Source organism: Poecilia reticulata, linkage group LG16 (assembly GCF_000633615.1).
Source record: "Poecilia reticulata strain Guanapo linkage group LG16, Guppy_female_1.0+MT, whole genome shotgun sequence".
Taxonomy (NCBI): Eukaryota; Metazoa; Chordata; class Actinopteri; order Cyprinodontiformes; family Poeciliidae; genus Poecilia; species Poecilia reticulata.
The window spans coordinates 14,633,373-14,646,706 of NC_024346.1; the positions used below are offsets into that span (position 1 = coordinate 14,633,373).

At 37.6% G+C, this 13,334-nt stretch overlaps 2 protein-coding genes across 4 annotated transcripts in view; one reads left to right on the forward strand and one right to left on the reverse strand.

Annotated features, from left to right (window-relative positions):
- The window catches only part of LOC103477886 (B-cell receptor CD22), a 10,186-nt gene extending 3,588 nt beyond the window's left edge, over positions 1-6,598 (forward strand). For both annotated transcript variants that reach the window (XM_017309500.1, XM_008431222.2), the window contains 13 exons: positions 747-995; positions 1,226-1,498; positions 1,590-1,865; positions 1,959-2,225; positions 2,991-3,257; positions 3,425-3,676; positions 3,809-3,887; positions 3,974-4,049; positions 4,469-4,617; positions 4,802-4,862; positions 5,408-5,499; positions 5,585-5,642; positions 5,730-6,598. In XM_017309500.1, the coding sequence (XP_017164989.1) occupies positions 747-995; positions 1,226-1,498; positions 1,590-1,865; positions 1,959-2,225; positions 2,991-3,257; positions 3,425-3,676; positions 3,809-3,887; positions 3,974-4,049; positions 4,469-4,617; positions 4,802-4,862; positions 5,408-5,499; positions 5,585-5,642; positions 5,730-5,942 (2,312 nt within the window). In that variant the 3' untranslated portion in view covers positions 5,943-6,598. The remainder of the gene's footprint in view (positions 1-746; positions 996-1,225; positions 1,499-1,589; positions 1,866-1,958; positions 2,226-2,990; positions 3,258-3,424; positions 3,677-3,808; positions 3,888-3,973; positions 4,050-4,468; positions 4,618-4,801; positions 4,863-5,407; positions 5,500-5,584; positions 5,643-5,729) is intronic.
- Positions 6,599-6,685: 87 nt separating this feature from the next.
- On the reverse strand, positions 6,686-13,049 carry LOC103477887 (sialoadhesin-like). 2 transcript variants are annotated; one of them, XM_008431224.2, is made up of 11 exons: positions 12,962-13,049; positions 12,356-12,424; positions 11,901-12,269; positions 11,516-11,812; positions 10,040-10,297; positions 9,692-9,952; positions 8,791-9,057; positions 8,412-8,708; positions 8,230-8,320; positions 7,659-7,719; positions 6,686-7,461 (listed from the first exon to the last, which is right to left on the reverse strand). In XM_008431224.2, exons 2-11 carry the CDS (start codon positions 12,399-12,401, stop codon positions 7,159-7,161), a joined length of 2,250 nt encoding a protein of 749 aa, XP_008429446.1. In that variant the 5' UTR covers positions 12,402-12,424; positions 12,962-13,049; the 3' UTR covers positions 6,686-7,158. The 2 variants fall into 2 exon arrangements, with proteins under 2 accessions (XP_008429446.1, XP_008429445.1); XM_008431223.2 differs by having other exon boundaries at positions 7,656-7,719.
- Between the last annotated feature and the right edge of the window lie 285 nt (positions 13,050-13,334).

Below are 13,334 nucleotides of genomic sequence, written 5' to 3' on the forward strand. Positions count from 1 at the left end.
AAACATTCTCCGCTTGGTGTTTTGGGTTGAATTCCACCCTTGGTGAATTTGGGTCCACAACACAAATGCATTGTATGCAGACACATTGAGGATGTTGTAAAACACAACCATTGGCCATCTCCTGGTCATTCGCTGGCAAGTGTAGGTGGCAATCAGCTTGTCCAGATTGTCCACTCCTCCTTTGTTTTTGTTGTAGTCCAGGATGATTATGGGCTTTTTGTCACTTCCTGATGACACGGCAGCATCTTTATGATTTAATTTTTGGCATTTTTTTATTGTTTTATAATCGAAAATTTTAACCGGGTCACAAATGACCCGAACACCACAAAAGTCATTTTTTTCACCAAAGCACTTTATAATTTAGTAAAAAAATATATATTATTTTACTTTGTTTAAATGGAAGTCCCTGACAAAGTCAAAAAGTTTCAACGCAAAAAACAAATGTATTAAGTACTTTTATGCATGCTAAAACTCAAAACGGGTCCGTAGGGACCCTAACACCATAGGAAGGTTAATAAACAATTTATACCAAGTAAATCATTGCATCATGTGGAGGTACACTGCTGTCCCATCTAGCTTGAATAAGTTGTGTTTATCTACTTGATTTACTAAACTTATAGGTATTTGCTGACTTTTCTGACTTTCAAAGTTTTCAGAGTCAGGTTTCTATTTACCATTTGTGTGAGCTATAAACCTTTGCTATGTGTGGACTAATTTTTCTTCTCGTCATTTCTTGGTTGAAACAGATTCTCCTAACAACGTAGTTGCTAAGATAAGCCACGAAGAAGTAAAGGAAGGAGACTATGTGACTCTCACGTGCTCTGCTAATGGAAGACCCAATGTCACTTTCTCTTGGTTTAAAAATGGCAAACACATCCAAGAAAGTCAGCTTAATTTTACATCAATTAAAGAATCAGCTAGTGGATCTTACTTCTGCCAGGCTCAGAACGGCCACGGGACTAATCAGTCTAACACATTACAAATTACTGTGCTCTGTGAGTATTTTTTTACTTATAAATAATTTGTTTTCATGACTTTTTTATGTATAGTAAATATAATTGTAGCTTGTATATTAATTCTAGCAAACATTTTACAATTATATATTTAAAGAAAATATGATAAAAGAAAGTACATATATATTTTTTGCAATTTTGATATTTATTGGGGTTAGGTAAGGAGAGGCTGTAAAGGAAATAAAACCAATGAATATCTATTTTCTCTGTAGATCCAACTTCAGTTCAGATCCAATTAGAACATCTGACCAGAAGCTATGACATCAACATAAAAGAAGGAGACAAGATCAAACTTGTTTGTGATGTGAAAAGAAGCAATCCACAACCTGGACAGTTTAGTTGGTTTAACGATAGAGGACATGTTTGGGTAGGGCAGGAAGTTGTTTTCTCCAGCATCAAACCAGAAGACAGCGGCACTTACGAATGTACAGCCGGAAACAGTGTTGGTTCAGGAAGATCAAACCCTTTTCACCTTAACGTTCAATGTGAGTTTTACTCTTCAAATTGTACACTAACATGTTCTGTGAATCTATCTAAACATCTGAAAATCTGCCCTTTTTTGTGTATTTTTTTAAGACAAGCCACAAAGCAAAGTTTCTACCAGTGCCCAAGATAAAGTGAAAGTGAACAGCTTCCTTAGATTTACCTGCGAGACCAAAGCAAACCCAGAGCCCTGGTTCTCCTGGTACCATTATAAACAGTCCGACCCCACCAACTGGACACCACTGAATACTGAAAAGGATCTAAGAGTAGGGAGAGTTCAAAGAGCAGACGAAGGCTGTTACATATGCAATGCAAGCAACACAGTTGGTAGCGGGAAGTCCAGTCAGCCCAAGTGCATTCAAGTACTTTGTAAGTAATTGTCTTGATTTATGAAATCAGGTCATGTTCCTCTTAATGCAGACCACACTACAGGATCATCTTTTTGTTGCTTTGTCTCCACAGTTCCTCCCACCAACATCTCACTGTTTATGGTTCCTAAAGTTAAAGAAGGCCAGTTCATAACAATCAACTGTACTGCTGAAAGCTTCCCTTTGTCAGAATTTGAGTTGCGAAAATTCTCAGAACGTTTTTTTAATCAGCCTGCTAATGAACAAAACTCTTTCACCCACACATTTAATGTAACTTCAACCCACGCAGGGTTGTACACCTGCATTGCATCAAACAGCGAAGGAAGCAACAGCAGCAACCAGAGGAAACTGGAGGTTGAATGTGAGTCATATTGTGATAAACACTTTTCTGAATATCAAAGCCTAATAGTTTACTTTAGAAGCATTTCCTGAATCTCAGGCGAAAGAATGTTGCTTTTTTTTTTCCTTGTTTCTAACCAGTAGGGTAATTCAAACTGTACACATGTATGCATTTCATTATTCAAGAACCCGGACTCTCAAACTGTATTACAAGTATCACTGGTTGTACTTGTAGTGATAATCAAGAGAAATGTTGAAATGAACCGCATACAAGGTAGATGGCCAAGTTGTCCAAGCCCACTGATGTTTGCTCCATACAGAACTACTTAAATAAGAAATGTCATGAAGTATATTTTGAGAAATTGCTGTAGCAGATGACTGTCTTTTTCTTGCAGTTAGTGCTTGATTTAATTATGCAGCAAACATGTTGGATTATAAGGCAGAAACAACCAAATTAGTCTAGTGGGATTTTGTTATCTGCAGACATTTTATCCAACTTTTCACTTAAAATGTCAAAATCTTGTAAGAACTGAATGCACTATTAAACCGCATCCTTCTGCCTAACAAAATGAAAATGGATAAGGACACTATTATTATTCTTGTTTGTCTTTTTGAAACACATGAAAATACAGATTTCCAAGTTTTTTGCAAAATGTTTCTAAACGTAGTTTGGCAGGTTGGTTTCAATGAGTTTGTAGTTTTTAGAAGAGAGATTTGTGTTCTCATATGTAAAGATCTAAGTGTACTTGACCCTCTCATCTTTTCCCTGTTTCTGACCCACATTCAGATGCTCCCAAAGATGTGAGAGTAGAACCTAATCCTGGAGAAAATGTGAAAGAAAATGAGTCATTCTCATTAACCTGCAATGCCCACTCCAACCCACCGATAACTCAGTTCAAGTGGACAAGAAGGAACAATGACAAGGACATTACTGTAAGCACCGAGAAGACCTTCACTGTACATTCTTCCAAGCCCTCTGACAGTGGGCTTTACATCTGTGAAGTCCAAAATGTGATTGGAAGTGGGAAATCACAAGTGAAGATTAACATAAAGTGTGAGTATAAAACAAAACTCTAGTGTATATTTTAAATGCAAATGGGAGATGAAACACAATGGACAATTGCTCCTTGATTGTATCCCTCCTTCATCCTTTTAGCCCCATTTATTAATTTTCTTAAGCTAAAAAAACCTGTGGTTTTCTTATTAAATCTTGCTGCTTAGATGCACCAAAATGGACGACAATCACTAAAGGAGAGGAACAACAGCACCCGGGGGGACGAAGTTCTGTGACACTTAGCTGCAGCAGCCACTCCTATCCTCCTGCTAATTATATCTGGTACAATAAGACAGATAACGCACGTGTTTCCGGCCATCAGAACTTCACGGTGTACTCCCATCAAGCAGGGGAGTACTACTGCACTGCCAGAAATGAGATGGGTCAGATCAAGTCGGACTCAGTCAGCCTGTTTGATGGTAAGTCAAATTTGGAGGGTACAATCCTTTGTCCTCATTGCTCTTTGATTTAAAACAGTACAAAACTACGGAAATCATTTTCATTCATCTGAAATCTGTTTGAAGCTAATGCTCTGTCTCTTGCAACCACAGACACATTTATGAAGATTATGAAGGCTGTTGGCTGGCTTTTTTTTATCTTGCTCATCATAGGCCTAATTTTCTTGTACAGGTAAAAACAAAATGACTTCAAAGTGCATTTTTTTTATTAAAACCTATACAAGTAGTAAGAATATTTGAATTTAACTTTGTTTTCAGGCACAGGATGAATAAAGCAAATCGACAAAGGACAACAAATAGATGGTCCTGCTATAATTTATTGCTGAGAATTCAGGTATTTTTATATTTCTGCTGAAATATTTTAAGCTGTACAGAAACACTTGTATTCTATGTTTGTGTGCATGTATTAACAGAGTCTGATGCGGATGTTCTGCTGGTGAATATCAAAATGATAAACACCCAGCAGATATCTCAGACTAACAATGAAAAGAAAGCGTTGTTTATATTTGATATATTTGCCTTCATTGATGCCACAGGATCTGCCTGTGCTTAGTGCTGCAGTTCATCAGACACAAAAAATGATTACCGTATTTTTCCTTAAAGCTAAGAGCTTTCCAAACCATTCTGGCCCAGAAACTAACACTTTATATTCACTGAAGAAAACAATAGCTACAGGCATCTATTTGTGGTCAGATGTAGAAGTAGTGGCAAAATCCCCCACTTCTAAAAAAGACACTTCTATCGTCTTTTCAGGGTTTCTGTAGCTTGTGCAAAAGGCCTGAGAGGAGAAATGCAAGAAGTGAGAATATCTTAACAGATACCTCTAGAAGCAGAGATGACTTATTGCCACAGCAACACTGCCGTCCAAAGGCTCAGCATCAGCAGCCTCGTCCAGACGTCACGTAAGTGAGCCGCCTCACGCCGTCTCCACACAGAACAAGAGACGTTGTGTTTTACAGAGAGACACAGCTGTTTCTGCTCTTTGAGAAAAGAATCTGTTCACGATCACAGATGGAACAACAAGTGTCTTCAAGTAAAATAAACAGTCAGCCAACATATTTTTTTTTCTTTATTCTTGTTCTGCAGGTCTACTTCCCATCATGTTAACGTCGTTTATTCTAAAGTCAATGTGCCATATGGAAAACAAGTGAGTCAAGTTAACTTCTAGCAGAGAACTAAAATATTTTCAATGAATAACTAGATAAAACTAATTTCAAATAAATCACATTTTTAGCTCCAACAAATACGAAGTAATAACTTCTTTTTATGTGGCAGGATCACACATTTCTAAAAACTACCTCTTCAAAGTGGGAAGATCAGAAAAATGTAGATTTACACCACAAACATCGGTGAAGGAAAATAAACAGAAGATTTCTATTGCTGGCAAATCCAGTGTTAGAGTTTGTTTGGTTTTTTAGCCCTACTTTTATTTTAAAACAAGTCTTAATCTGCGTGAAGGACCTTAGCAGATCTGCATTACATCCAAGCGTATGACGCCAGTCAAGCTGCTGCTTGTGCCCTGTAGCTGTGTCCTCACTGCGTGTCTGGTCAGTAGTATTTGGAAAAACAGAAATTATTCAGTAACCTTCAGCGCAGAATAAAGATCCAACTTACGGCCTCTGTTTAACTGTATGAATGAACTCATTCAGTTTCCGCTGCAGTCACCGCTGCCTCCTGTCTGCATCTGTTCAGGCTCCATCTGCACAAAGGCCTGGAGGAAGCCAACAGACATGTACGAAGGATGACACTCTCAACTACGCTTCTCTACACTTTCCGATAAAGAAGTGAGCAAAAGTGCTTTTTAGTTTTCATTTTTTATAAATACATATACAAATATACAAATTTGTAATGATGTGGGGATTTTTGCAGGAAAGAAGAAGTAGAGTCTGTCTATTCACAAGTGTCTAAGCCAAACCCATGCAAACAGGTCAGCAACCTCTTAACATGTGAAGATCATGAAACCCAACTACTGTTCAGTTATAAAACGTTCCTGCCTTTGCTTTAACATGCACAGGAAAAACTGGAGGACTATGAGAACATCAACATGGTATCACCAATTAAAATTCCATATAATTTCGACGATGACTCAGAGACCAGCGATGAAGATGAGGTCAACTATGCTCAGGTGGACATTATTCCAAAACCTTCCGGCCAGACAGACTCATCAGACTCATCAGACTCCAGCACCTCTGAGGATGAGACTCAGTACTCTGACGTCAAACTGTGATTCAACACACTCTTTAAGATCAAAACAGGAAGCTGGTTTACAGGAAGCTGTAAACCATCATATTTTTAAAAGGATATGCAAATATGATTCAATTTGTGTGCAATGACAAAGTACTAGAAGAGATAAGGAAGTGAAAAGTGTTCCATTTATAATTAAATTGTATAGTGTCAGAAAAAGCCCCTCTTCTAAGTTTTTCTGTTCCTGCTTTGTTGTCACACAGATTTAAGGTTACTGAAGAAAAAAAAACTAAGTAAATAGATAAAAGAATAAGTCAAATTATGATTCGACTTATTTTTTTTATCAAAACCGAGCTTACCCTACGTGAAAACAGGAAACCACATTTTTCAACCGTGAATGAACTGTAAATGCACATACCAAGGTCTTAAGATGTGACCTGTAGATTGAAAATATTTTTAATAGAATATTACTGACTATATGAATGTATTTAAAATATTAAAAAAGTAGCCTCTACCCGAAGCAACTCAAGAAGCAGTCCCTGACATCTGTCTGCAAAGAGTTACAAAGTCGTATGCAAGGATTTGGCTCCATCAAAGTAACTTAATAGTAACACAGCATTTCAAAAAATGAACATAAAACCAACAGGCAAAACTAGCAGTGACAGTGTAAAAGTCGTGGCCTGCTTCGACGCTTCAGCATATGGAGAACAAAAAAAAAATTAAATAAAATAAAAAATGGAACAAATATGTAAAGTGGCAAATACTTTTTCACAATATAAGAAAAGGTTGAGCTTTAACAAAAATTTAATTCTGTATACAAGAAGCTAAAGAATGACATTGTTATTTATGTTTTAAAGCTATGCTATATTTACAATGATGAGGTTTGTGTCTGATGTATGAAAACTGAAGAAATACTGTATGTTTATGTTTTCACACTGTAAATAGCATTTTATTTAGCCGCATGTGTAAATTTATTAAAAAACACAAACAAAGTTATGAAAAATGTTTATCAGATCTCTTTACGTTGCTTTTATTTCGGACAGGAGTTTTAATAAAAAGACAAAATGATTAGTTATTAGTAAAAACAAAGCGTTAAGCAAACAGTTGCTTTACAAATATGACTTATTATTGTTAGTCATCGTCGTTACAGTTTTCTAACATCATTGTAAGGTTAAATATTCAGAATAAACTCATTCAGAATCATGTTGAACTAAAACTAAAGTCCAGGATCTCGTTCTCTGCTACAAATCTACTTAAAATTAAGCAGTGAGCGTCTCACCGAACTCCTCTCTAAGATCATTATCCCCTTTCCCTTGTCCCAAGGAAGTGTCTGAGAAATGTCCTTGCCGTTTTGTATCTGCTCCATCACTTTCTCTGCTCTGGATGCGGATCTCGGCATACTCAGCTGTCTTTGACTCCAGTCCTCTGACAGCACCGTCTCCAAGCTCACCTTCTGATCCGGCCTGCAGTTTAGCAAAATCCACATTGACATAGTTAAGGTGCTCTTCCGTGTCTCCTTCAACCTCTTTCACTGCAGCCTTGTCTTCTGGGGAAGAATCGACCTACAAAAAGACCAGAGTACGATAAATGGAACTGAAATCACTTCCATTTATTTAAGGAAGTCTGGGAGTATGAAGAGTCTCAATAAAATGTTCTGTTGCATCACAGAGTTAGTTTATGCATGGATGCCTTCTGGTTTTACATGTAACCTAATGCATATTTGTAAGTCGTGATTCTGCTAAAACTTAAGACTCACCACCTTGGTGACTAAACATTCTTCTGTTTTCTCCTTGTTGAGTGAAAAGCTGTCTTTTCTTCTCCTATGACAAAATAAAATCCTGATTATGGGAGGAATAAGAAGAAATGTATTTAAACTGACTCAGCATGCATAAAGCATGCGCAAACTTTATTTTTGTGTTTTGAAGCTTGCATGATCTGGATGTACTTGACAAAAATGTATCGACATATGTGTCAATTTTAGACCTGTTGCCCCTTTTGGTCAGAAAGAAAAACAACTTTCATAGAAAACATTCTCAGACAATTACATGCGGCTACAAAGTTGGTCGTATCTCAGGTCAATAATGCTAAAGCTGCTGTCACATTTCTCTATCATTCATTTCTTGGAAATTAAATACTTTATTTCATATGTGTAGAAAAGAAACTAGCAGGGTAATAAGAATAGCACAAAACAAACAAATGGGTAGAAATGGGTAAAAAAAATTGCCATATTTGTGTCAATAGTCTTTAAATGAACACGTCCCTCACTGTTTTGATAGTTCTGTTAATTTGAATCCTTTAACGAGTGCTAGCTGAATTATTTATTTTTGTACCTGCAAAAAAAGATCAGCAGTGGGATGCAAATCACCGTCATCCCTAGTGCTCCAGCTGCTGATCCGATTAGCAGAGACACAACGTCGACGCCTGAAAATCCAAAACACACCATGTTAGATGACAAATAAATCAGATAAATGACACATCAAAGAAATAAATGCAGCATTTTGAAGTATCCCACCCAGCTGAGTTTCACTGGAGGAAACATTATAAGCCAGACTGTCTGAGCCCAGCGAATTCCTGCTGATGCACACTAAAGTGGGCGTGTCTTCATTAGGACGGTTCAGAGTGACGACACTCCTCGTGGTCGCATGTCCCATGATTATCTCCCGTACTGGGATGTCAGCTGAGTGATTGACAGGTTCTCCCGCCAGTTCCCAAACCAGGGAAGGAGGCGGGTTACCCTCACTGTCGCAGGAGCATCTGAACCGGGATAATATTCTAACGCAGCGGGAAGTCGGAAGGATCTCTGGAGAATCTGAAAACAAAGATCAGAAGATATGATTTGCTGGAGAAAAATCAGGAGAAAATGAGAAATATTTTATGGATTTCAACCTTACATAGGACATCAACAGTGACAAGTTCTGAGTATTGAGATCCATGAATATTTTGTGCTTCACAGTAATATAGATCTTCTGAGAGTTTGGTCACATTGAAGGTGAAATCCCGCTCTAATCCGACAACCTCCTTTTCTCTTCCAGCAGCTTGGAACCAGGTAACGTTAGCTACTGCTGGGTTGGCGACGCTGGAGCAGGTCAGAGTCACAGAGCCGCCGTCAGGAACCGGACCAGACGGGTTGGCAGACACCGTGGTGTTTTTAGGGGAATCTGAAAGAAATCAGTTGATTTTATTTTGATGGTACTGCATTGCTTTCTTATGGGAAATGTACATTCATTCTACATTTATTAGATTGAATCTACATTCAATCTAATAAATTGAATTGAGTTGGCCTTAGTGGTTGCAAATCACTTTCTAAAGCTTTTACTTAATAATTCCTTCTTTCTAATTGAAAAAAGTACATAGAAGTACATATAAGAATGACTTACAAATACACCAAATACTTTTCCAGCATTTTTCCCTGCAAATGAGGTTAAATAATTTGGTATTTTATGCGTTTCTTACATAAAATTAAACTATTACACTCCATGCTTTGGTAAGACGAAGAAAGGAAAAGGAAAAACATCCTAATTAGGGGACCGACTAAACAAAACGTTTCCACATACACTTGCACATGTGCACAGCAGAGTCAGTCAGACACAGTGAGGGTTCTGAGGTCGTCACGCAACATGACAATGTGTCACTGTCCATGGTCCAGACTTTTATTGTGAACTAGTCTTGGCTCTGCTTCATGTTTGGGTTATCACAGCTGGACATACAGTAGAGCCATAATCCACACAATGTACGGCTCTGTTTTTTGTTAGGACTGTAACTCAACATTTTTTCTTAGTTGCATAAACTCACACTGAACATCCAGCTGAGTCTTTGCTGAAGCTTCTTCTCCCAGATCATTTTTTGCAGAGCAGCGATAGCCACCGCTATGGCTGGGATCGATATTGTCTAAAACCAAGAGCGGTCCGGTCTCCTGATCCACTTCACCGTCTCTGTACCAGGTGTAATTAGTCACTGCAGGGTTTGAACGGCTTCTGCAAAGCAGAGACACAGAGCTGCCCTCTATGACTGGACCGGCTGGTTCAACAAGAACTGTTGTGTCCTTAGGAGAAACTGCAAATACAAACAAGTATCAGTCAGTTTATGTCTTAGGTTGTGGAAATACTACGCTGTGTCTGCATGTGTTTTACTCTGACTTACACTGCACATCTATAGAAGCGATGGAAGAGTTCTGGCTTCCATATCCGTTATCGGCTTGACAGAAAAACTGCCGGTCAACTTCTGTAGCTGTGGTGGAAAGTTGGTTTGTAAATCCAACTGCTTCCACTTGCTCGCCATCAACTTTGTACCAGGTGTAGTTGTTCACCTCTGGATTTGCGTTGGTGCTGCAGGTCAAAATCACCAAGCTGCCCTCCAATACTGGACCAGAATCACTGACTGATGTGTTGTGTGGAGGGTCTGGAAGGAAGTGAGAAACAGGAAATACAAAACCTGAACCAGTGAGCCAGTGCAGAAAAGGATTTGCAAACAGTACCATCTAGTACACTACCATGGTGATTATATGGTGTTTTTGATAATGGTAACTATTCCTCTTTTTACATCCCTATACCAGCAAACTATTAAAAATCTCCTTTTTGTTTTCAAAGCTGAAGCAAATGTGTCAAAAATCTCAAAATGTATTTTAAAGAATCTTTTTCATGAAAAACTTCACTGATTTCTGATCACTTTTAATATCCAAGATTTGAAACTAGAGATGACCCAATAAATTTGTCATCTATTAATCACACAGAAGCAGCTTTTTAATCAAGACCATCAGGTATCAACTTCAGCAACATCAGCAATATTTCCTTATGGTACCGTGCGTACACAGCCACACACACACACACACGCACGCACACACACATTAACTTGACATGCAAACAAGCAACAAAAAACTTCTTCAGGTTCCACTGACGGGAGACTTTGTGGCCCCTAGAGGAGAAAGCAATATCAACGTCATCAAAAAAAGCACGACTGTCAGTATCTTCTATTTAGATAAAACTGCAAACTAGATAATGAAAGACATTTTAAATTAAAACTTTCAGCATATTATTTTTAGTTGTGTTTTTTCAAACTGTAATCCTTTTCCAAAAAGCACAAAATATGAACATTTTTAGGTGTAAAATGTGTCACTCTAATCTCCAAAGCTGCAGACAAAAAAACTGCTCGAATTGATTGTAAAACCTGATTATTATATATGTAAAAGAATAACAAAATAGTTCCTAGACTGGGTTATTATTCCTACTTTTATAGACCCAATGCACTCTAGGCTATATTTTGAATTAAAGAAAAATAAAACTGTTCACAAATGGATAGTTAGTGAACTCATTGCAGAGTTAGAAAAGTTGCTTAAAAATCTTAAGTTCATTTTCCAGTAAAAAAAAAAAAAAAAGCATTTGAAAGACCTGTCAAATCACAGCTCTTGTGATTTGACAAGAGCTGCTTCAAAAAGCATTTGAAAGACCTGTCAAATCACAGCTCTTGTGATTTGACAGGTCTTTCAAATGCTTTTTTTTTTTTTTTTTGCTGAAAAAAAGCAACTTTTCTAACTTTTCTAACTCTGCAATGTCACTTTTTGTATATGACTTCAGACTTATAAGCTGATAAAACTGCAGTAAAAACCAGAAACATACTCACAAAAAACCTGTATAGTCAAACTTCTTTCATAAACAAGGTCACTGTACCCAGCTTGTCTGTTGTAGGCAGCACTGCAGGAAACCTTCTGTCCATGGTGGAGGTAAGAAACATTAAAGTTCATAACAGAGTTTAAAGATTTTGCTTCCATGTTCTCCTCGATGTCCCCTAAACTGGGTGTCCATGTCACAAGTGGAGAAAGAGTAGGACAGGGGACAACAGCTGAACAACTCAAGGAAACTGCAGTGCCTTCTTCAACTTCCAGCCTGGAGGGAGTTATGGTCGGCTGGGGGAGTGGATCTGAAAAGTAAAACAATAAGGAAAGGCTGTGGGTCATAAACAAAAAAAAGAAGAAAAAAAAAGCTTTTCATGGTTAAACTAAACAGACCTTTAGTGGTGATGCGAACACTTGTTCTAAAGTTAAACTTCAGTGAGTTTTCACACTGCAATCTGAAGTAATAGTTGTCATAATGGTCAGACGGCAGGTTGTTGAAGACGGTGGTGCAGTCTTTGTTACGCAGAATCCCGGTCAGGTTTCCTTGTAGGAGGTTTAAGCTCGCACTCGCTCCAGTCAGGCTGGAATCAAACACCTGCGTTTGGCTCCATCTGCCTCTCTTCCATACGGCTTTACACGAGTGGTCCAGGTGTTGATCCCATTCAGACGGCAAGCTGAAAGTGCAGGGGATGATCACACAGGATCCACTGAGCCCCTCTACAGTCTGAGGCATGAAGACTGACCACTGCTGGCAAAAGATGCCTGAGGAAAAACAACGAGTCCATCAACATACGTTCAACAACCGCAAGCAGATTCTTATTAAAAACATATAACATGAAAAATCTTACCTCGAAATGAAAAATATATGAACAAAAGTTTTACAATGAACATCATTGATTTTGTTCACGTTATTGAACCTAGAATGAAGTAGTGGACAGAAAAGAATTAAATTAAACGATTAATCTTTACTTTTTATTAATTTCCAAGTAACTGAAACAAAAGTAAGGACTGGTTACATACATTTGAAGCATCATTAATACAGATGTTTGTATAAAAGCATTGCAATAATAATATCAATGTTACATTATTCTGTTTTAGTCTAATAATTGCCTTCCATAAGGATTTATACCAAACTTTACAAAATAATCAAAATAACCTGAGTAAGCAATAAAGTTTGATTCGAGCAGAATTGTGTTTACTTTGCTAGAATCTGCCCAGACATTACAAAAATGGTTCCCTTATAACTAATTTTAAAAATAAAATACAAAAACATTCAGTAAAATACTATGTTAAATCCAATCTTATCTTTGGTGGTATTTAGCAAAGTCTTTCTATAAAAAACAGAAGAGAATAAAGCTATTTCAATTCCTACCGAGTTAAAAAAAAAAAAAAAAAAAAAAAAGGCTGGACTAGTTTATCTGTAATCTAATATTGAAACAAATTCAGAGATTTACCAGAATTGACTTTGCAGTGTTTCCAATTCAGCGAGTGAGTGTTGCCAGTCTCCTTGCGCGTCTGTCTGGACGAGATATGCAGCTGTGCTACTGGACACTGGCAACCAGAAAACAACAGGGTTTTGATACAGAGTCCACTGGCTGACACATTTCCTTCAAAGTGGATTTTTTTCCCCCCAGGAAAACAAAAATCTGGCATATCAGCAGTGAGAGAAAGTAAAATGAATGAACCTCACACAAAAAGAAACTGTAGGACTGATAAACCTTAAGAATTACGCTAAAGCAGAACATTTCAAATCTAACATTGATACAATGGAAATTTAATCATTAAAACTTATATTTCAGCAAGACGCTAATGAACAGTCATGGTCAA